The 23495-nt window shown below is 36.8% G+C and overlaps 1 protein-coding gene across 1 annotated transcript in view; it reads left to right on the top strand.

The window, feature by feature from the left end:
* Nucleotides 1-19638, top strand: part of LOC148301791 (cilia- and flagella-associated protein 91-like) — a 28551-nt gene extending 8913 nt beyond the window's left edge. Inside the window, exons 6-16 of the mRNA XM_088272698.1 lie at nt 808-908; nt 1638-1777; nt 3952-4102; nt 5142-5279; nt 6636-6752; nt 11760-11932; nt 13746-13826; nt 14750-14879; nt 15283-15374; nt 15659-15798; nt 18390-19638. Of these exons, the coding sequence (XP_088128824.1) occupies nt 808-908; nt 1638-1777; nt 3952-4102; nt 5142-5279; nt 6636-6752; nt 11760-11932; nt 13746-13826; nt 14750-14879; nt 15283-15374; nt 15659-15798; nt 18390-19107 (1981 nt within the window). The 3' untranslated portion in view covers nt 19108-19638. The remainder of the gene's footprint in view (nt 1-807; nt 909-1637; nt 1778-3951; nt 4103-5141; nt 5280-6635; nt 6753-11759; nt 11933-13745; nt 13827-14749; nt 14880-15282; nt 15375-15658; nt 15799-18389) is intronic.
* Nucleotides 19639-23495: the final 3857 nt, after the last annotated feature.

The following is a 23495-nucleotide window of genomic DNA, read 5'->3' as shown; positions in this document are numbered from 1 at the left end:
ATAAAAAGACATAAAAAGACATAAAAAGACATAATTAGACATAAAAAGACATAAAAAGACATAAAAAGACATAAATAGACAAAAAAAGACAAAAAGACATAAAAAGACTTAAAAAGACATAAAAGACAAAAGAAATAAAGTTCTTATATTGGTATGACTTCAACTGAAGTCATACCAATATAAGACTGAATTTTCAATGACTGAAAATTCAAAACAAGAATCCGGGAACATGAATTACGTTTGAGAAATAATAATTTTTCGGAATTCGCTAACCATTCAACAGATAATGATCACAAATTTAACCACGATAACGTAGAAATCCTAAAAATAATTAATACGAAAAGCCATTTTGAAACAATAGAAATTCACAAAAATATAAATAACAATAAACCCATAATTAACAATATGACAATGACTAAAGCCTCCCCCCTTTTGTCTATGTTCCCACTGATAAGAAATAAAAGTAAAAAATAAAAATTAAATTAATAAATAGAAATAAGAAATGGCTACTACCCCCTCTTCAAACTTCAACGTCCCAAGGACACAACTCTAAAATTTAGAATTAGCTTCACCTACGGCGTTTGAAAATTATGCGGAATGCATCGAAACACGTGTCACAGTAGATTTTAAGAAATAGTGGTATTTACTAAGTAAAACATTAATTACAAATGGATAGATTTTACCACAAAGTGACTGCCGAATCAATTAATGAAATTAATTTAAAAAAAAGACATTTATGCTAGCCTCGAAAGCCCAAAAGAGTATCCTTCTTCATAAGTCCAACATTATATAACTCCATTTTTCCAGAGAGTCGTCCGCCCAGACGGACCCCTATCAGCCGGACTACAGGATCCATCGGAAGTGCAAAGAGATTCCAGAAATACTGCAACTGGAGGACATCAAGTTTGGTTCGTACCGCCTTTTGGGCGATCATATGTCTGTCTTCTCCATTATATGGATTGACGGATAGCGAGTGTTTTTGCCTAGAATTTTCACTCATGAATTACATGAAATTATAGTAACTTTAAACATAAAGAGTAAATCCACTCACAAGTAGGCATAGGCTATGAAACTTTTAAAGTTGAAGCCTGAGTAGGGACATGATAAACGGTGTTGCATAAGCCGTAGCTAGATTTCAGAGTCACTTGGACGTTAGGTAATTCAAAAAAAAAAAAAAATGGATTGACGGCCATTCGGTTTCTGCGCGTGTATCTTCCAACCCTTGTGCCTAGGGCACTGTATCGCATCAATGTCATTTCGTTCATGTTGCCTCGGGGTCGGCACAGGCGACAGCGCAGCTTTGTGTGCACACATGACAGCCGTTAGTACATTCATGGTTCACCAGCCTCCACCCAGCGCAGCTGTGTGCGCATGCAAGGTGATTATATTGTAGCTATTAGTACACTCATGGTTCGTCAGCCTCCACCCAGTGCAGCTGCGTACTAAATCACCTTTTTGATGCTCTACGACCATATAAGCCTTCTCCGCCACCAGATATGTTTCTTGGGCAACAAAGTGACCGAGCAATATTGTAATCGAGCGTCTCTTCAACACAGAAACGGCGCCCGGATCTGGTGCATCGGGCAACTCTTTAGGATTAAGATTTGTGCAGATTTTCACTGTTTCGTGCTGTTCAGGTCCGCCGGAAGTGGCCGTGCACTGGGGCGCCGTGCGCGCCGTGCAGAGGCAGCGCGTGCGGCGCGCGTGGCTGCAGCGCGTGCTCGACTCCCGCGTGCTGGGTGCGCTCGAAGACTACGAACTCAAATGCAGAGACAAGGTCGGTATCATTAGGTTTAAATTAGGTCTTTAATGTACTCTTAATCCAGCATTTTATGATCGGTAATAGAATGTCAATGAATAATGGTTGTGTGGGAAATGCGTTGAAATTTGTAAGTGTGTTTTTAGACCAATAGCCGCCATCTTCTCCACTGACCTATTTAATTATAACAACACAATTAAGGCGCAGAACATGGTAACATCGTAGAAGGCTACGCATTCCGTGGCCAGATATAGTCAGTCACGCGAATATATCGCTCACTTCTTTCAAGAACGTCATAAATCAAAAATTGACAATTTTCAGTTGTGCATGTTTTCGGAATGCCCAAAAAATGTACTTCATCCCAGCAAAAGTGGCATATTTTTCACTTAATATTTACCCGCTACAGGGCAGAAAGTGTTTTTTTTTGCATTTTGAAGAAAAGGTATTGTTTAATTATTTTATTAAATATTTTATAAATGGAGAAAAAACATTCAGGTTTCACCTAAAAGGATCTGTTGCACAGTAAAAAGTTCAATAAGTGGCTTGATAATAATTTTTAATACATTGTATTATATTTTTAAATGTTCTCCTGAAAAATCAAGTTTTTTCATTTATGACGTTTTTGAAAGGAGTGAGCGATATGCGAAAAAATATTTTCATTCATCATTTTCTTTTGCGCAATTCGCCATCGTAAAAACATTGTTTTCGTAAGTTGGTAACGAATTCACGCTAACAATATATTGTTCCACAGTATTGTTTCTTTTTAAAGAACAGATTTGCTTAAATAACGAAAGCACTCCGTGATAATCTCATATTTAGAAGAAGGCTTTAAAAGTATATATAAAAATTAATTTCCACACAAAACTATTATTCTAATATCTGGATAAAGTATGTATGACACATCGCTCACTCCTTTCAAGAACGTCATAAATCAAAAAACTTGATTTTTCAGGAGAACGTTTTTAAAGTTCAAACATAAAATACAATGTATTAAAAATAAATATCAAGCCACTTATTTAACTTTTTACTATGCAACAGATCTTTTTAGGTAAAATCTGAATATTTTTTCACCATTTGAAAAATATTTAGTATATTTAAAAAAAATAATTGAACAATACCTTTTCTTCAAAATGCAAAAATAACACTTTCTGCCCTGTAGCGGGTATATATTAAGATAAAAATATGCCGCTTTTGCTGGGATATAGTACATTTTCTGGGCATTACGAAAACATGCACAACTCAAAATTGACGATCTTTGATTTATGACGTTCTTGAAAGGAGTGAGCGACAAATTAAATCACCTTTTTGTAGGGAACGTTGCGAAATGTACACCTGCAACTAGTATAACTTTTATTTTCGTGCACTGAACATACTCCATGCTGTCTGTGTGGGTGCTTTATTTAGATCAATGAATTATCACATGAGATTAACAAACGATATAATTTGGGGATTTTTGTTGTCATCAGGATCATAATTCATCGAGATAAAATGATGGATTGTAATTTGAGAATTATTATTGCCTACCATAGAGATAAGAATTGACTGTAATTTGAGAATTTTTATGGCCTAAGAAGATAATTTCATTGAAATAAGAAGAGACAGATTATAGCTAAAGAATTAATATTGCTAGCATAAATTATTTCACTTGCTCATTGAGTCTTATTACTAATTCCCCAAGCTGACGGAGCTGGGCAAGAAGAGAGTATGTGTGTATGTAAAATAAACAACGGCTTATCTTATTTTTATATTAATGTCTGCACAATTTGGAATGTCTCCGAAGGGTTGACATAAAATTTCATTCAAACCCTTATCCGCACCCCAACGGTGCATAGGGCACTGCATCATATAAACGCAGTGTTATCTTGATCATTAACACACGAAGGAAGGGTGATCAGCCCTCCGCTTCAGGTACCAGTCCAGGGTAATATTGAATAAATGTTAAGAGTGAAAAATCACTTATATTTATTTTACCCCTCCCGGGAATCGAACCAGTAGGAACCTCCACTAGGTTAGCCGAGCGTGCTGACCATTACACTACGGAGGTGGACATAAAATGCTGTTATGAAATAATCGAGTTTAAATGTTTTACCCGCCTTTAATGGTAGTACTACCCGGCAGTAGTTAGTTAAACACCAGTCTGGCGAGCGGGTAGGACTAACCTCCCTGTGTGACGTATGATCCTCGGTGCGCAGGAGCTGGAGGAGATCCTGCTGCTTCAGGAGCGCAGGTTGGGGCCTCGCGTCGTGTCGCTGGTGGACCGGGGGCTGCCGGACAGGGCGTGGCGGGCGGCGGCGCGGCGCCTGCACGGCCGCGTGCAGGCCATCAGGAAGGCCGAGGAGAGAGGTACTCGAACCCTAACTATCCAAACAGAACAGAAAGCTGTCCCACCGCATTCCCGGACCTGATACAGAAGCATCTAGGCTTCCTGACAGACCTTCTCTATAATAATAAGCGAGGTACATTGAGAACTGTCCCACCGCATTCCCAGACCTGATACAGAAGCATCTAGGCTTCCTGACAGACCTTCTCTATAATAATAAGCGAGGTACATTGAGAGCTGTCCCACCGCATTCCCAGACCTGATACAGAAGCATCTAGGCTTCCTGATAGACCTTCTCTATAATAATAAGCGAGGTACATTGAGAGCTGTCCCACCGCATTCCCAGACCTGATACAGAAGCATCTAGGCTTCCTGATAGACCTTCTCTATAATAATAAGCGAGGTACATTGAAAGCTGTCCCACCGCATTCCCAGACCTGATACAGAAGCATCTAGGCTTCCTGACAGACCTTCTCTATAATAATAAGCGAGGTACATTGAGAGCTGTCCCACCGCATTCCCAGACCTGATACAGAAGCATCTAGGCTTCCTGACAGACCTTCTCTATAATAATAAGCGAGGTACATTGAGAGCTGTCCCACCGCATTTCCAGACCTGATACAGAAGCATCTAGGCTTTCTGACAGACCTTCTCTTGCAAAGCATTTGATTTCGGCGCCCATTCACCGACTATACTCGGCGGAACTTCGATACGCCGGACTTACCCGGGGCCGAGGAGATGGCGCGTGACAGAGTGACTAGGAGACGTCTCGTGTTGGGCATATGCTCCACCTGGGGAGAGAACATGGAACACGGAAAGAAGAAGTAGATGAAGATCAGCTCGCTGGCTGGACATGCGGCAGCACTGTGGTCCGGTGCCGCCACATGTCCAGCCCCCATCTGCGCTCCACAAGCCGCTTTATGATGAGGTCGGAGCTCTTCACCAGCCTCTCCCGGAAGCCTGCCACTCGCTGCCTTAGTAGCCCATCCCAGTGTGGTAGGCGTGCTGTGGCAAACATACCACTCGCGCTGCAGCGTACTTAGATATATTATTGTGTTACAGACATCAGGAAGCTGGAGGCCCGGAGACAGAAGTCGCAGAGCCGGACCTGCGGCCAGAGGGCGGCGCGATGCCCGAGCACGCTGGTCAGGAGGCCGCTCCGAGTGCTCGTGCACGCGGACTACCTGCCGTGCGACGGCGGTAAGAGGGCGTCCTTAATTGCTTCGAGAGGCAGAACCGCTAGATTCGCATCCTCCGTTATTCAATTCAATTTATCTGTTTATTTCTTGAATGTTTTCTTGAATATCTTTATAAAATTAATTAACCTTGATGATGATAATGTATTGTTGAAACCGGTAGGTTGAATTGTATTAATAAAAAAGTGGTGAAAACAAAGTTAATTAATTTTATAAAGATAATAATAATTAACGTACACATTAACTAAAATTTAAAGCGTATACAACAAAAAATCAAAAATAAGAAAGAATACTCTTGTTAAAGAATCTATCATCATAATCGTCGTGTATACGCTTTAAATTTTCGTCAAATCCCTTATGGGAATACCCCCTCAGGCACATGGAACAGGTATTGTTCAGCATATCTTCCTACAGGCATAACCATCGGCAGGTCCTCCTGTATATAGGAATGGGAAACTATCTATGCCCACGCTGTCCTTAGCTAACTATCGGGAACATACAGACCGATGCTCCGGATAGTTTCAGGATTATCCATCATACCGCGCAACAATGGATAGAAACGCCTCATCAAATACACATTCCTTCTAGTCTGTAGACTGCTGTAGCCGAGCATACCCTGGAGGAACTGGGTCGGGTAGAGCCGAGGATAGTAGTTAAACTTCATACTGCGGGCTGGTTTTAACGACTGTCTTCTTCTTCTTCTGCTTGGTGTAGGCATGTGACCTGTTGTGAAGAGGGATCAGCCTTCTGCGATGTTTATTCTCATCTGCTGTCAATCCGTCTCTTTGGCTACCAACTTTCATAAACCGTGTTGACGCGCGCAATACCTATTTACTTTTTCTTCTTCTTCTTCTTGTGATCTTCGCCTCTTACACATTCATGCATCTCCTCACACATACCCGCCGAATGTTCGGACTTCTGACCTCACCGAACCCGAGTATTTCAAATAAATACATCAAACACTGGGGTTACTCGATCAAATGATTACGCCGAGTTTCCCTCGGTCTTCTCCTGCTTCTATTTCTGACTACATTTGCATCACCAATTTGTTTTTCCGTTCTTTCTTCACTCATTCGATTCACACATACCCAAACCAGTCGGTTTGAGATCAACCCATCTCTCTTAATTTGAAGTGTAACGCTCATCTCAGCCTTGCACTCTTTCCTTATATCACCATTCGAAAATCTGTCATACACCGTTTTGCCGCACATTCTTTACAGCCTCTGTAACATCTCTCACTTTCCAATTCGGTAAATAGCCAAACTGCCTATGGAGGCTAAAAACCGAACGCAAAGTTTGATTAGTCTAAAATGCAGATACCCCCGTTGCGCCTAGTACGCCGGAATGCCTTTCGTTGCAGAAGTGAGTGCCAAAACGGTGGACCTCGCCCCGCCCGGCGGTCTCAAAAACGGCGTATGTGACAAGATGGCCAAACGGAATAACGCTGGGCTGGAAGCCCTCACTCGAGAACTCAAAGGTAATAAGTCTGTTTTTTGCATTTCACAATATAATATTCACAAAGACCTCTTCATCTTTATTGACATATATCAATAAAACTCTTAATAAACCACTAATAAGTATTGTTAACATTTGTTTTTTTCTTACCCTAAATACCGGGGCTAATACGCCCCCAATGGTACATAGGGTACTGCACCGCATTGATGCGGTTTTGCCTTGATCATCAAAGGCGAGGTGGTCAGTCTAGCGTTACAGATATTAAATAAATATTGTAAATAATATATATATATATATATATATATATATATATATATATATATATATATATATATATATATATATATATATATATATATATATATATATATATATATATATATATATATATATATATATATATATATATATATATATATATATATATATATATATATATATATATATATATATATATATATATATATATATATATATATATATATATATATATATATATATATATATATATATATATATATATATATATATATATATATATATATATATATATATATATATATATATATATATATATATATATATATATATATATATATATATATATATATATATATATATATATATATATATATATATATATATATATATATATATATATATATATATATATATATATATATATATAGTAACCAATTCAAAACATTCTTCTTGAATCACTAGAACTTCACTAGAGACATCTATCGGTGAGATGAAAAGAAGCTTTTTACTGAGATGAGATGTCAAACAATACTATGAAAAATAACTCGTAAAACGAAGTATTTGGATACACTCAAAATGTCGTAAATAAATACAAGTACATAAATATTGTATTATATTATTCCTCCCCCTCCCGGTGATATGTATTTCCTACAATTGGACTTTAAAAATGAGAATATCAATACAAAACATAATAGATACGGGTTCACAATTTTTGTAATCCTTTGTAATACTTTTACGTGTTACATAAAAGTATTATAATATAATGTTTTGAATATTGAAATAATATTAGAATAAAGGAACATATCGCTCACTCCTTAAGAACGTCATAAATCAAAAATCGTCAATTTTCAATTGTGCATGTTTTCAGATTGCCCAGAAAAAGCACTATATGCCAGCAAAAGAGGCATATTTTTAACTTAATATTTACCCGCTACAGGGCAGAAAGTGTTGTTTTTGCATTTTGAAGAAAAGGTATTGTTTAATTATTTTTTTTAAATAAACTAAATATTTTTCAAATGGAGAAAAAACCTTCACGTTTTACTTAAAAAGATCTGTTGCACAGTAAAAAGTTCAGTAAGTGGCTTGATATTTATTTTTTAATACATTGTATTATATTTTTAAACTTTAAAAACATTCTCCTGAAAAATCATGTTTTTTTATTTATGACGTTCTTGAAAGGAGTGAGCGATATGAGATGTCTTGACAATAATAATTTTTCGGAATTCGCGGACCACATCTTATCAAATAATTATTCGTTCAATTTTGAAGATGGGATAGAAATTTTACATTGTAATAACAGAACTAGTCAAATTAATAATTTGGAGGTTTTAGAAATAAAAAAAAAGCGGTTAAACAAAAATTAAATATAATTAACAATCAAATAAACGTAAGTCGAAGTCCCATTCTTAATATTTTTCCCATAAAATCAAAAGTGCTAGTCACAACAAAATGCAATGGGACGTGTGCACTTCATTGTTCCCGGTCAGTGCCTCGTTTGTCCTGAAAGTTGCAGTGATTGCATTCTGAGAATTTGCTATTGTTTAGCGGTTTATTGGCCGCTACAAATCCAACCTAAACATAGTTATCCCCTTCCTCGCTCTTACCCCTCCTTAAAACACCATTACCCCCACCCCTACCCTTTTGAAACCCAACAACTTGTACACTGTTTCTTATATATATATATATATATATATATATATATATATATATATATATATATATATATATATATATATATATATATATATATATATATATATATATATATATATATATATATATATATATATATATATATATATATATATATATATATATATATATATATATATATATATATATATATATATATATATATATATATATATATATATATATATATATATATATATATATATTTGATACCTTATAGGGTATCTACATTTATATATATATATATATATATATATATATATATACATATATATATATATATATATATATATATATATATATATATATATATATATATATATATATATATGTTTAGTAATAAATAAACCCTGAAGAGGGCAACAGGTTGTTGCCGAAACTAGTTGGTTAGTAAAAATGTGGATCAGAACACAAAAGTATTTTTAATTTCTCGAAATAATATATTATAATATAAAGTTATTCATTTGCAGCGACAGAAATAAATAAATTGTAAAATAAATCGGAGATAGAATCACCAATATACAAACGTTTCTCAGAGTACGTAGGTTTCCAACGATCCCATTTTGGAGTCGTCGTTCAGGGTGGTCGTGTCGCTACGCTAGCTACGGCGCCTGCTTACGATGTGTTTTTTTTATCTCTTTTTTAGGTACTAACACAGCTAACATTACAAAATTGGTACATTTGAACTTCAACTATGCTTACTAAAAGCAACGTTTAGGAATATTTACATTTTTTAATCCCATTTTCATGGTGTACAAAATACATATCACCGGTGCGTGCCGAAGTTTTCAACACCTTAGGGAAGGGTTAATACAAAAAAGATCCCACAAAGGCGTGGCCTGCGTGTGGGTACACAGGTCTGTCAAACGTACGCCTATAAACGTACAAACATAAGTGTAATATTAAGATATTAAAGAATAAAATAACAGCTATGTAATTTTTACCACATGAATTTTATTTGACTTGATATGAAAATAAATATTTTCATTCAAACCCTTATCCGCACCCCAATGGTGCATAGGGCAATGCATCATATAAACGCGTGTTGTCTTGATCGTTAACACACGATGGAAAGGTAATCAGCCCTCCGTTTCGCGTACCAGTCCTGGGTAATATTGAATAAATATTAGAGAGAAAAAATCACTTGTATTTATTTGACCCCCCCGGGGTATCGAACCCGGGACCTCCAGAACGGTAGCCGAGCGTGCTGACCATTACACTACGGTGGCGAACTGATATTATATATATACGCTTGATATTATACAGTATCTACTCAATGAATTAGGGCCACCCATTATTTTTTTGAATACTCTGAAATCTTTTGGATTATTATATTTATTTTACATAAATACTTTAAGTTTTCTATTGACATCTAATATCATGTATATTACCTTCAATAATATGTAAAATATACCTGGATTATTTAAGCCTTTATAAAATTTCAAACCCTTTTTCTGAGAAAGGTCCCTAATTAGCACAGGTAGACAGATAGTTGAAAGTTCAAAAAATAGTCCTATCTTATTTATTAGTGAAGTTTCTTGAGTTCTGGTTGTTGTTTTGTTCAGAGAAGTTATATAGTTATCGTGTCTTGTGAAAAAAACTTAATTTTTAATTTTAGTTCATAAAGTATAATTTTTTTTTGTAAACACAAGTGTTTTTTTTGAAAAGGACAAAATGGGAAAAAGTAAAGATATTTCCGAGGAAAAAAAGTCTAGTGTTATAGTGCTACTGAAATTAAGAATACTATCTATTAGAGAAATTTCAAAAAAAGAAAACGTTTCTCGTCAAACAGTGGACTAAATTTCAAAATCAATAAAAAATCAGTCACCCGCCACCAGCAATCGGCGAAAGAACTGTCGTAGGATTAGAAAAACAACACCGAGGACTGATCGAAAAATCGTTCAAAGTGCCTTAGAAAACCGTAGTGCATCAGCAAAAACATTAAAAATAAAATTGGAAGAAGAGGGTATAAATATATCGGTATCAACACTGAGGCGACGTCTTTACGAAGTAAATCTGAAATGCAGGCGCCCTGTAAAAGTACCAAAATTGACACCACGAATGAAAGCGGATCGATTAAAATGGGCCAGGCTACATCGAAATAACTCGGTAGATGATTGGAAAAAGGTATTTATTTAAATTGAATTTTCAACATATCATTTTAGTAAATAAACTTATATATTTGAATTAAACTTAAATTTTCATTATTTTTCAGGTCATCTTTAGTGATGAGTACCGGTTAGAAGCCGTGACAGAGAGCCGTCGATTCGTCAGGAGAACACCAATGGAACGTTACGATGAGGCCTGTGTGGTAAAAGTTATCAAACACCCCCCTGCAACAATGATATGGTCATGTATTATTAACAATTTACCTGGGCCGTTGTTTTTCGTGGAAGGAATAATGAACCAAAATTCCTATAAGCAGGTCCTCGAACGAATTTTATTGCCCTTCTACCATACACTCGACCCAACAGAAGGTCCATACACCTTCATGCAGGATGGGGCACCTTGCCACCGGGCTAAATCAATAATAAAATTTTTGTCTAACAAAAATCTGCCTTTGCTCCCCTGGCCTGGAAATTCTCCGGACCTTAATCCTATAGAAAACGTATGGAGCATGTTAAAAAATAAGGTATACTCATTTCCAAATCCGACAGTAGACTGTCAAAAAAAAAATATTAAAAAAATTTGGTCAGAAGACGAAGAAATAAAAAACATGATAAAACAGTGCATTTTAAGTATGCCAAAAAGAATTGAGGCAGTTATTTCTGCCAAAGGTGGAAATACTAAATACTAACTATATTTATATGAAAATATATGCATAATTTAAGCGTAATAAAGTGTTCATGTGTAAATAAAATTCAATGTTGTTTTATTCAAGGTTTTCTCTGAGTTATTCCTGTTTGAATTGAGAAATTGCGCGAAATTCTGCGTGGCCCTAATTCATTGAGTAGATACTGTATATACTCTATTTCAAGAGTTCGAGACTCTAACCACGGGACCACAGCCCCGAGAGATGTTCTTCTTCATGTTTGTTGAGATGTCTTGAAATGTAAATATTTTCAACCCTCGTTAGCTGTCGCGTCCTACAAAGAGGTGGGCCTGTACGACGAGGAGGACTCGGCGTGCGGAGAGGCGTCCGCGGGCGGCTCCGGCAGCTCGCGGCGGGAGACACGCGAGGAGCTGGAACGGGAGAAGGCGGCCGAAGCGCTCCTGACGCTCCTCAAGGGGCGGTCTGCGCAGATCAAGGTAACTTATATTATTTATTGACTCGGCATTAACTTTGTGGAATGACATGATTATTTTATTAAAATTAAACACTTGAATATATATATATATATATATATATATATATATATATATATATATATATATATATATATATATATATATATATATATATATATATATATATATATATATATATATATATATATATATATATATATATATATATATATATATTTATTTATATATCGCTCACTCCTTTCAAGAATGTCATAAATCAAAAATCATCAATTTTGAGTTGAGCATGTTTTCGGAATGCCCAGAAAATGTACTATATCCCAGCAAAGGAGGTACATTTTAAATGTAATATTTACCCGCTACAGGGCAGAAAGTGTTGTTTTTGCATTTTGAAGAAAAGGTATTGTTTAATTATTTTTTTTAAATATTCAAAATATTTTTCAAATGGGGAAAAAACCTTCAGGTTTTACCTAAAAATATCCGTTGCACAGTAAAAAGTTCAATAAGTGGCTTGATATTTATTTTTAATATATTGTATTACATTTTTAAACTTTAAAAACGCTCTCCTGAAAAATCATATTTTTTTTATTTATGACGTTCTTGAAAGGAGTGAGCGATATATCGTAGTCGTACAGGAGAAAGTGACCAACTAACAAAAGGTAAAATGTTCAGGAGGGCCATTCAAGTCACTTTTGCTCGGTAACAAAATAAACATTATATTATTTGTTGATTCGGCATTAACTTTGTGGAACGACACGATTATTTTATTAAAATTAAACACTTGAATCTACCACTTTAATGAGTTTTAGTTATATTTACGACTAGTTTCGAAAACGACAGGTGTTTTCATCTTCTGGTACAAATCAAAACTGAAAATACAAATAAAACTCATTAAAGTGGTTTATTCAAGTGTTTCATTTTAATGAAACAAGGTAATTTACATCTTCAGCCTTTCCCTTTTAAATTGTTCATTGATTCTACTGCAATTGTTCCCGACGGGACACGAATTTATACGGAGTAACTTATTTCTAATATATTATTAGATTAAAACCAATATTTTAGCTTTTCCACTTTATTTTCATTTGACCAGTGACCGGGTTTCGTCGTTACCGACATCATCAGACTGGAGGGAGGCTTTACAAATTGTTATGTTATATAAAACAAGGCAGGAGTTGATAACCATGATATGATATAATTTTGTTGAGAAAAATTATCTCAATGCATAATTATCTTATGCACCATTGGGGTGCGGATAAGGGTTTGAAGAAGAAGAAGAATAAGTTCTTTATAATACATGTTGATATGAGAGGAATTGAAATATTTCAAGTTAACCTAAGCTGTAAAGAATAGTATGATTAGTTGGGAGGCGAGGCGAGGAGGAGGCGATCTGTGCTGCTGCTCGCCGGTCAGTCTGGAGGTCTCGCGCCGAACATTAGGTAATGTTTCGGCAGCCTGTATGCGTAGTCGTAGGGGTTAGGGGGCTTGTCCACTACCCGGAATTTTACTGTCCGGCAGTCCGGTTTCGCAAAATGAAAGCGACTACGACAATTTAGCCTGATGGAATTTAGGCGCAACGTGTTCACGCACCGATCCGAAGAAAGATGGACAAAAGCCAAGCCAATTGTCGTTTTAAAACGCTAACTGACGCGCCGGACGGTAAAATTCCGCGTAGTGGACAAACGCCCTTGCGGTTCTAAAAACTGTATTTTGTATTTTGATCGTAAGCCCCGTGAATATCCAGACTTCCATATTCCTCTTCACCTCGGTCGACATTTGTATTATATTATGAAATATGGATTTGTGTCGTTTGTTACAGGTGTACGAGGGCTTGGCACGAAACCATGAGCTGATCAAGGAACTGCAGCTGCCCCCCGAGTCTCCTCCCCAAACTAGCGAGGTACGCTATCCACACTATGGTATCAATATCGAAATCCTTTAGTACACAACCATGATACACGATTCACGCACAACGAAGGTTCGATAGTCCCAAGAATTAACAATAAATATGGGAGTCCAACACTGCAATATATCGTTCCGAACATTTTTAATTTGTTGCCGACGGAGGTTAGAGGTCAAAATAAAATATGGAACAAAGGCAAAATAAAGGAATGGGTAAATGATCGAGAGTTAATTTTATGAAAATTGTAAAATGTTTATATTCTTAATTATTTTCTCATTTTTGTGTCTATATTAGGTTAAAATCGTTAAAAACAATAAAAATGAACTCAAGACACACAAGGTGGCGCGGTGGGTCTCTGCAAAAAAAAAGAAATTATAAATTGAGATTTAAATATTTATTTAAATCACAATTTATAACTTTTTTTTATAAACAAAAAAAAATAAAAACACCAATACTGACACAACAGCTGACCAGCCCCCCGCCCCTGCAGGCAGAGACAGCACGACCCGCACCAAACTCATTCATAGCCTCAAAACCTCATTTTCCCTCTCCACTGGCCGCGACTCTAACATGTACTTATTTATTCAAACTTCATGTACAGAAAAGAAATAAGTACATTGGCGGGCTTATTGCTGAAAAGCAATATCTTCCAGCCAACCAAAAACGGACTAGTGATTATTGGTCAAAACGTTTGATACCATATATGGCTGCTTGCAATCAGAGGGTAGATAGTATTTGAACATAAAAAAAAACATAAATTACAAATTAACATGGATTTTTTTTTATTATATAATACATCTATATATATATATATATATATATATATATATATATATATATATATATATATATATATATATATATATATATATATATATATATATATACATATATATATATATATATAATTTTTTGTACAGAGTCGCGACCTGGCGGCGTGGTTCCATCACGTCAAGAACGCGGTGATTGGTCGGGTGCTGGACCTACTGACCAAGGAGCTGGATCACATATTGGAGGAAAGGGCCCAAAGGGAGTTTGCCAATTCCGTTTGTAAGTTCTCTGTACTAAAGACGGTCCGTTTGGCCTTCCAGTGACATACTGGGTGCACAATTACAGTCTGATAGGAGCTCACTCGGTGCCTTCAATACTGTTAGTATGGCCCTCTACTGGCATTCTGGGTACACTATTACAGTCTGATAGGAGCTCACTCGGTGCCTTCAATACTGTTAGTATGGCCTTCTAGTGGCATTCTGGGTGCACAATTATAGTCTGATAGGAGCTCACTCGGTGCCTTCAATACTGTTAGTATGGCCTTCTAGTGGCATTCTGGGGACACTATTACAGTCTAATACGAGTTCACTCGGTGCCTTCAATACTATTGGTATGGCCTTCTATTGGCATTCTGGAGACACAATTACAGTGTGAGAATTTGATGATTCAATTTTTTTTTTAGTATTAGAGAAACAGACGAGGGAAGCAGCAGAAGCGGGAAGGAGACAAAAGGAGGAGAGGAGAAGGAGGGAACATCGAGAGATGTATGAACAGGTTAGATCTTTTTGAAAAAATCCTTGATTGTAAATATATTTGATTATATTACTTTTTCAAATGTTGAAATTTCAAATAATTTACAAGAAACAATTTCGCGCGCTAGTCTGTGACACTATTACATTTGTACTATATTTGTAACTCTCCCCACACATTTGCTGAATTGCCTAGCGTCTACTTAGGATCCAACTTTGTAAGTTGGACAGCCTGTTTCAGTGTGTGAGTGGGTTTACTCAGAAGAAGCGAGTGTCGCTCGGAGCGCTTTACTTTGGAAATGTGAACAGGTGGTTCTGGTGACGAGGCAAGCCGCCGCTGTCCATCTTCAGGACCTGTTTGTGCAAGCCGCCGAGCGAGACGCGAGAGAGGAGGCCGAGAGCAGAGCTCTGCGGGAAGCCGACGCGATCGACCGGCAGACCCCTCGAAGGTACTCTATCATCCGTACACGACTGCCTCTTACCTCTAACCTAGTCGTTACCTTACGACGAGCCCTATTTCTCAGCCGACAGTAGAGACTTCTTTCCATTCCTCCACATAATGCATCATCCTTCAGCCATTCATGCAATGGACCAGCCCGCATCTCCACGCCAAGAGTTTGCCTTCTCTGTACACATTTAGGAAAATATATATCCTTGGAACCTTAACTGTGCAATATATCATTTTCTTTTGTGGCCTCTCTCTCTCTCTCTCTCTCTCTCTCCCTCTCAACTCTTTACTCTAATTTTCTATGCTATTTCCTTACTATTTCTCCTAACTGGACTCGCGTAGTTATAATAGGCATTATCTGTCTGCTATCTACTCGTATAACTCTATAAGGTACACATCTGGACCACATTACTTTGCTTTTGGTTGGTTGGAAGATATTGCTTCAAAGCATTAAGAGAACAAGGTGTGGTAGATACTCCTATTTGTTTTCTCCTAGTCTTTATATTAAAGAATCTTGAAATGAATCTCCTATGAATATATTTGAAAGGTTCGAGAAGGGTACCTTGAGGAAGTCCAGATGTAGCATTATTTTAGTTGATCAATTTGATCCTTCTCTCCCATAAACACTGCTCTTACCATTTTCTCCACATGGCCAAACTATTTTAGAGATTCTTCGTCGTCAAAACTATACCTGTCTCAGCTGCACTTTCCTTCTGATTTCTCCACTCCTGACCCTGGCATACAGTCCCAGCTTCTAGTCATACATGCTGTGTAGACTCTAAGTCCTCTTCTCCCATATATACTGCTCTAATCATTCTCGCCTTCTCCTGAGGAGTTTTACGTGGTTTCCTCCCAGCAATGAGCAAATGCTGAGGAGTTCCCGATCGGCCCACACTAGATTATCCCTCCTGTTCCCAACACAGATTCAAATAAAATCATATTTAATTAGCTAATTCTAGCTAGAAGAAACAGATATCCACTAAATGATCTATAAACCTTGCAAATAATAAGCAAGGTAAATGATAAATGCAATTCCCACCTAAATTTTTTTTTTAAATCATTCTTTCCACATGACCCGAGCATCTAAGAAACTCTGTTTCGATGGTTGTTGTCTATCTACAGTTTGACAGTTGACAATGTCAAATTGTGTTGACATTTCTGTTCAGCAAGGTTTGGCAATTCGTCACGAAACGCCGGAACAACGCTTCCGAATTGTGGAAATTTACTTTGAAAAAAATCAATCTGTTCGCCAAGTTCATAGAGCATTTTTACTGAAGAATTATGTTTAATGATGAAGCTCATTTCTGGTTAAATGGCATTGACCCGTCAATAAGCTAAATTCCTGCTTTGAGAGCGAAGAAAATCCGCAAGCAATTCGTTAGTAAACGAATCACCATTTCATCCATTAATATTGACTGTTTGGTGCGGTTTGCACGCTTCTTTCGAAATGACGAAGGAACTGCCGCTACGGTGAATGGCGAGCGTCATGCTGACTGATTTTTTTATTTCCAAAAATGAATAAGCTAATTAATCATCGACAATATTTAGTTCCAACAAGACGGCGCAACCTGCCGTACAACGCGTAACCATCAATTTGGTGATAACTTTATTTAAAATAGTTGTCCTGTTAACTGCCCCCTCGTTCGTGCGATTTAACGCCTCTCTATATTTTCTTTAAGGCTATGATAAGTTATTGGCTCATGCTGAAAAACCAACAACTCTTGTAGCGTCGGATGACAATATTCAAGCCACCATTGATGCCATATGGCCAGATTTATTGGAAAAAGTATCGAAAAATTGGACTGATCGAATGGACTATGCAACTCGTAGCTGTGGCGGACATATCGCGCACTCCTTTCAAGAACGTCATAAATCAAAAAACTTGATTTTTCAGGAGATCGTTTTTAAAATTTATAAATATAATACAATCTTTTAAAAATAAATATCAAGCCACTTATTAAACTCTTTACTGTGCAATAGATCTTTTAAGGTAGAACCTGAAGGTTTTTTCTCCATTTGAAAATTATTGAGTATATTCAAAAAAATAATTAAATAATACATTTTCTTCAAAATGCAAAGAAACAAATATTTTTTCACCATTTGAAAAATATTTAGTATATTTAAAAAAAATAATTGAACAATACCTTTTTCAAAATGCAAAAATAACACTTTCTGCCCTGTAGCGGGTAAATATTAAGTTAAAAATATGCTTATTTTGCTGGGATATAGTACATTTTCTGTGAATTCCGAAAACATGCACAACTGAAAATTGTCGATTTTTGATTTATGACGTTCTTGAAAGGAGTGAACGATATGCCGGAAATCATATTTAAAAAAATAAATACCATAAAATTATCTACCAGATTATAATAATAAAAAAATCATTCCAACAATATTTCTGTCTTGTATTATGTATTTAAATTTCTCAAGCTCTTAAAAAAACACCCGTTACTTGTTTAAGCTGCGCATTGCTTCTGACCTCTCCATTTCTTACTCACATTTTCAACAGCATTCACACCGCTTTTATCACGATTTTATGTTTCTTATTTGTTTGTCATGACCTTAAAACTCACCCAAATTTTACTTTACCAGACTCGACCCATTGAAAGAAGAAGACCTCATCGCCGAGCTTGTCATGGATTCCATTCTGCCTGAAGTAGTCAAGAGGATAGAACGCACGCAGAGGAACATGAAGATGAGCAGTACCCCTGGAATCGTAATCGAAGCACTTTTTGGAGCGCACACTATTATCCGGGCCCCCGAATCTGATGACGAGATCTCCCGATCCAGAAGTGCCAAAACAGTGTGCGATTGCAAAACCAAAGGCGAGGAATGCGTCTGCATTGAAGGTGGTGGCGAAGTTCTAGAAATACGCGATGCAGAGATTGAAGCTCGAGAGTCGGACGAGGCCGGCGATGAGATTCAAAGTCTGGATTCACAAACGATTGATTCGTTGCAAACGAGAACCGTACTGGGGGATGAATGGAAAGGCAACTCGGTGACCGCGTGCGACCTAGAGGTGAGGTTTGCAGACGGAAATGGAAGCCCGGTGGGCGGAGGACAAAACGCCGAGGGAGAGGTAAGTGAACAAGTGAGAGAAGAAACAGAGGTTGCCACAAAAGACGACAAGGAAAAGGCCGAGGAAGATCTGGAAAAACCAGGCGGGGATGACGATGTTTTAGAGACAATTGCCGTTGGTGATGCGTCGTCAGAAGAAAATGTGGACAGTGGAGTCCCCTCACACGTATCGGAGGGCGAGAGAACTACAGGAGAAATAACAGAGATGTCAGGAGCTGAAGAGGCGATGTAATTCAAATGACTGAGACCAGTCGGTAGTAAAAATTAATAGTTTAATTTTTGGCCTAGGAATTCTGTAGGAGCCCAGAAGTCCGCTGCCCCCCACTGCCATAAATATGTCTCTGCGATGTTTTTTTAACTGCACTGGCACTGCCATCTGTTGAGAGTAAGAGAAACACACGGGAACCAAATATTACCCATGGTAGACGGCGTGCTTCTGGACATGCTGCTGAGGATTTATAATATTATCGGAATGCATTGTTGTTAATTGTTTTATGTTTTCAACGCTTTACCAGCATTGTGAATTTACACACATCACAAATGTAAGTTTTCAAATTTATTTCATTAAAATTTGACCAGAATGAGTCACAGCTACATTCGGCCGGGTACAGGTGTTAAATAAAAAAACAATCTCACCAATTTTCCAAATGATGAGACAGACCTTCGTAACAGACCATTATAAAAATATTTCCACAAATGTTGACAAATACTCGTAATGTGACTGATTTTAACTATGAAATATACCGGATAACGAAATTATAAACAGGTCTTTTCCTTCACTCTCATCGTCTTCTTCTAAGCCCTTTACAGATATAGGTGCATAGTGCACTACACATATGTAGGACCAGTCGTGCGCTTTAAGACTAAGTCAAGACTGAAATAAAATAAGTAACACAAATATATATATATATATATATATATACAAATATATATACATATATATATATATATATATATATATATATATATATATATATATATATATATATATATATATATATATATATATATATATATATATATATATATATATATATATATATATATATATATATATATATATATATATATATATATATAGATATATATATATATATATATATATATATATATATATATATATATATATATATATATATATATATATATATATATATATATATATATATATATATATATATATATATATATATATATATATATATATATATATATATATATATATATATATATATACATATACATATAAACAAAAATAAGCGTTTGGACTGCTTATAGCTCCTTTTAATGCTGACAATGGTACTAAGTAAGAAAGTTCTGCTGATCTCTTTGAATCGGAATAAGACTGCAGCTGAGGCAACTAAAGTGCATGTAGAAGCTAATGGCGAACACGCCTACCGGATGAGTCGTGCACAGGATGTTATTTTATTTTATTTATTTATGGTTCACAAACAATGAAAAACATTTTACAATAAATGAAATACAGTGCAATACAATGAATGTTTCTCATCAATTATATGAGAGCGCAACAAGCTTTCAGAAACAATAAAAGTGCAGGTTAAACACATTTATACAGAATAGAAATTTGGTTGTAAAAAGGTAATAACAATTAAAAGTAATGAAGGAAGAAAAATAAAAATAAAAACTAAAAGTAAAAATTAAAAGTGAAATTAAACTATGCTACATAAGGTACAAAATTCAATACTCCACCAGATTGGTGAAATCAATTTGAAATTGACTTCACCAATCTGGTAATAGTCCTCTTGTATTTCTCCGTGCCATCATTAAATAGGATGGTATAGAAGCTTCAAAACTGGTGATTTTGACGTTGACGACACGAGGATCGCCCTGGAAGACGGAAAGTGTTCAAGACGAGAAATTGGAGGGTTCACGCGGCGAAGATTCAACTCAAACGCTAACAACTGGCAGAACTCTTAGGTTACCAAGATCCGATAAATCGGCTTTTGGCACTCTGGCGAGAGATACCGGATCTGACGTCACGATTTGTAAAAGTATCGGATACATTTTGGAGAGTGTGTTAGGGATTCCTTCAGGGTTGTGCAGAAATCTTCAGTTAATATACATTTTATTTCTTCTTCAATAAGTTATACATCGATATTTATAATCAAATGATCATTTTATATCTTGCAATATATGTATATATAGAAATTCCAAGAATTTGAGTAGTGGGGTTGTCAATCATGGGTAGAATTGGTGAATGTAACACGTGTGAAAAGTGATCGGACAAACCAGGCTCTGACGGTCGTAAGCCCCGTATTTACGGGGAAGTCTGAGCATTTGCCCAGACTTCCATATTCTTATGTTGAGGTATCAAAAAATAATATGAAAAATAACTCCTACAATTGGAGATAATCCAGATTTGTGAACTGGATTAAGTATTTGGACACAATATAAATGTTGTAAATATAAAGTACGTTAGATATTTTTGGCTAAATGTCCCGACGATCTCTGCGAACCTCGGCGTAAGGCAGGGCCGCCCCAAGAGCGTGCGACTGCTGCGGCCGCACAAGGCCGACCACCACAACACATGATTTGTATCGCAAACGAAAAGAAATGGAGAAAATCGCGCCTTCCTGCTGACAAAACATTCTAGATATCAAGTTCCCGATGAATATCTGGAGATGGTAAATTCAAGTTATGTATTACAGTCGTCATTTGAACAACGATAACACATTTATCAGAAATGGCGATAGCTTATTTTTGGAGAGAATCTGATTAGAAAATATTTATTGGACGGATCGACACGTAAGCCTTGAGCAAATTCCATTCGTAAAATGGGTGCGACTTCACCTGATATTTACAGATAACTTCACGATAAGCACACCGGCGGAAAGTATGCAGTGAACTCTGCACTCGGAAAACAAAAATGGGCGCACTCTTTTTTCATTTTAACTAAATAAAACATCGCATGATTCCCAGTCTGCAGATTTCGTATGGAGATAGCGAAACACCCGATTGTGACGCACTCGCTCGAAGTCACATCCTCGGAGGGCTACTACTGGAGAAGGTGAAGCTCCAGCCACCGGGGCAGGTCGTGCTACATGACCCGCGTAGATCTTGCGAGTGAGCTTTTGATTGACTTTTCCTTTGCCCTGACTCCGAACTTATATTGTCTAGGTTTTTCTAACATTGTTATTTTTGTAACGTTTTCAAAATACATGAATCGTCCAAAACTGAAAATGTATTATTTGCGAATAGATAATCCGATAATGACGTGACACGCCGATTGATTGATTACCCTTCTTTTCTAAGATTAATATATAATTATCTTATGTTTGCATCAATTTTCTGAAAAAAACAAGTTTATCTTAAGCCTCCAAATTGAAGTGTAAAAAAATAACACATTATCTGGACTAATGCGCAATGCCTTATCGATCGACTGCAGCATTTACGCAGCGCTCACTTTATTCCCTACTTTGTACAATACTCCTCACTATTGTACAAGTTCTTGATCATGGTCTATTCCTCCACACGACACACCATCCTTCGGTCATTTTAGTATAGTAATCTAAGTTCAGTACCGGATTCAGAAGGTATTTCATTAAATGAAACATGTTAATAAGGTGAGGCAGGCCCTGGAAGAAATGAAATGTTTCGTGAATATCGACTGGACCGATCGCCTGGACCACAAACTGTGACGTCACGTTTGGGTTTGGTAGTAGACTCCCGAAGGAGTTGCCCCAATAACGGGAATACCGTCCTCCGACCCATTCCCAGCTGTTATACCTCCGCTGTACCTGAGCTCTCGCCTCTCGCCTCTCGCCTTTCGCAACAAAGGAGACGATTTCTGAAAAGCAAGTCGCAAAGACATTCATTTCACAACTTGTATAATTCCTTTCGACATTCTTCCTATGTGTGACGTCACGCTGAAATCATTTCCAAGTCGCAGCCGAACACCGAACCGAGCCGACTATCAGCAGAGAACTAACGCGAACAAGTGTCACGAGTCGACCGCTAAACCGTATTACATGTACCGGCGCCATTCAACCATTCGAAGCGAGTCGTTATATTCTATTTATAAAAATACACATATCGTATTGTCGCGTACACTGTTAGACTGTAAAATACGGGGTCGCTCTCAGGGGTCGTAACTCCCGAGAGTTCAATATTAATCCGTAATGTTTAGTAGGTCCGTGTAATACTGGTTCGTTGTTCCAAATCCCAGAAGAGCCACAAGTCAGCAGTGGTGAAACTAGGTGTAAAGGTGTTCACTCAGAAAGCCACTGCAAGGAAACTATACAGCTGACCTCTGAGCTCTGTAGTGCTACCCGCTACCCGCTATCCGGCAGCTAACAGGAGAATATAAGTCCGCCAAATATCACTATTGTGGCAAGAATGCGTATTTAGTTGGAGCTAGTCCTGCCCTGACTTCAACAGGGAGATAGCATTCTCCGAGATAACGCGTCCAGTATAAAACACCACTTTGGGCGCTATTCCATCATAGTAGGACCACTAGGACTACCAGGACCACCAGTACCACCAAGACCACAACCACAAAACGGTAAGTCAATATTCAAACTATTTCAAAAATAATTATTTCTAAAATATACATGTACATATAACATCTGCATTATGGCTCTTAAGGCACAGCCTGTGTTG

This window comes from Brachycentrus maculatus, unplaced genomic scaffold (genome assembly GCF_059751285.1).
Source record: "Brachycentrus maculatus isolate JH-2025_06_01 unplaced genomic scaffold, ASM5975128v1 h1tg000516l, whole genome shotgun sequence".
In the NCBI taxonomy this organism is placed as follows: domain Eukaryota; kingdom Metazoa; phylum Arthropoda; class Insecta; order Trichoptera; family Brachycentridae; genus Brachycentrus; species Brachycentrus maculatus.
This window is presented reverse-complemented; position numbering and strand designations above follow the sequence as displayed.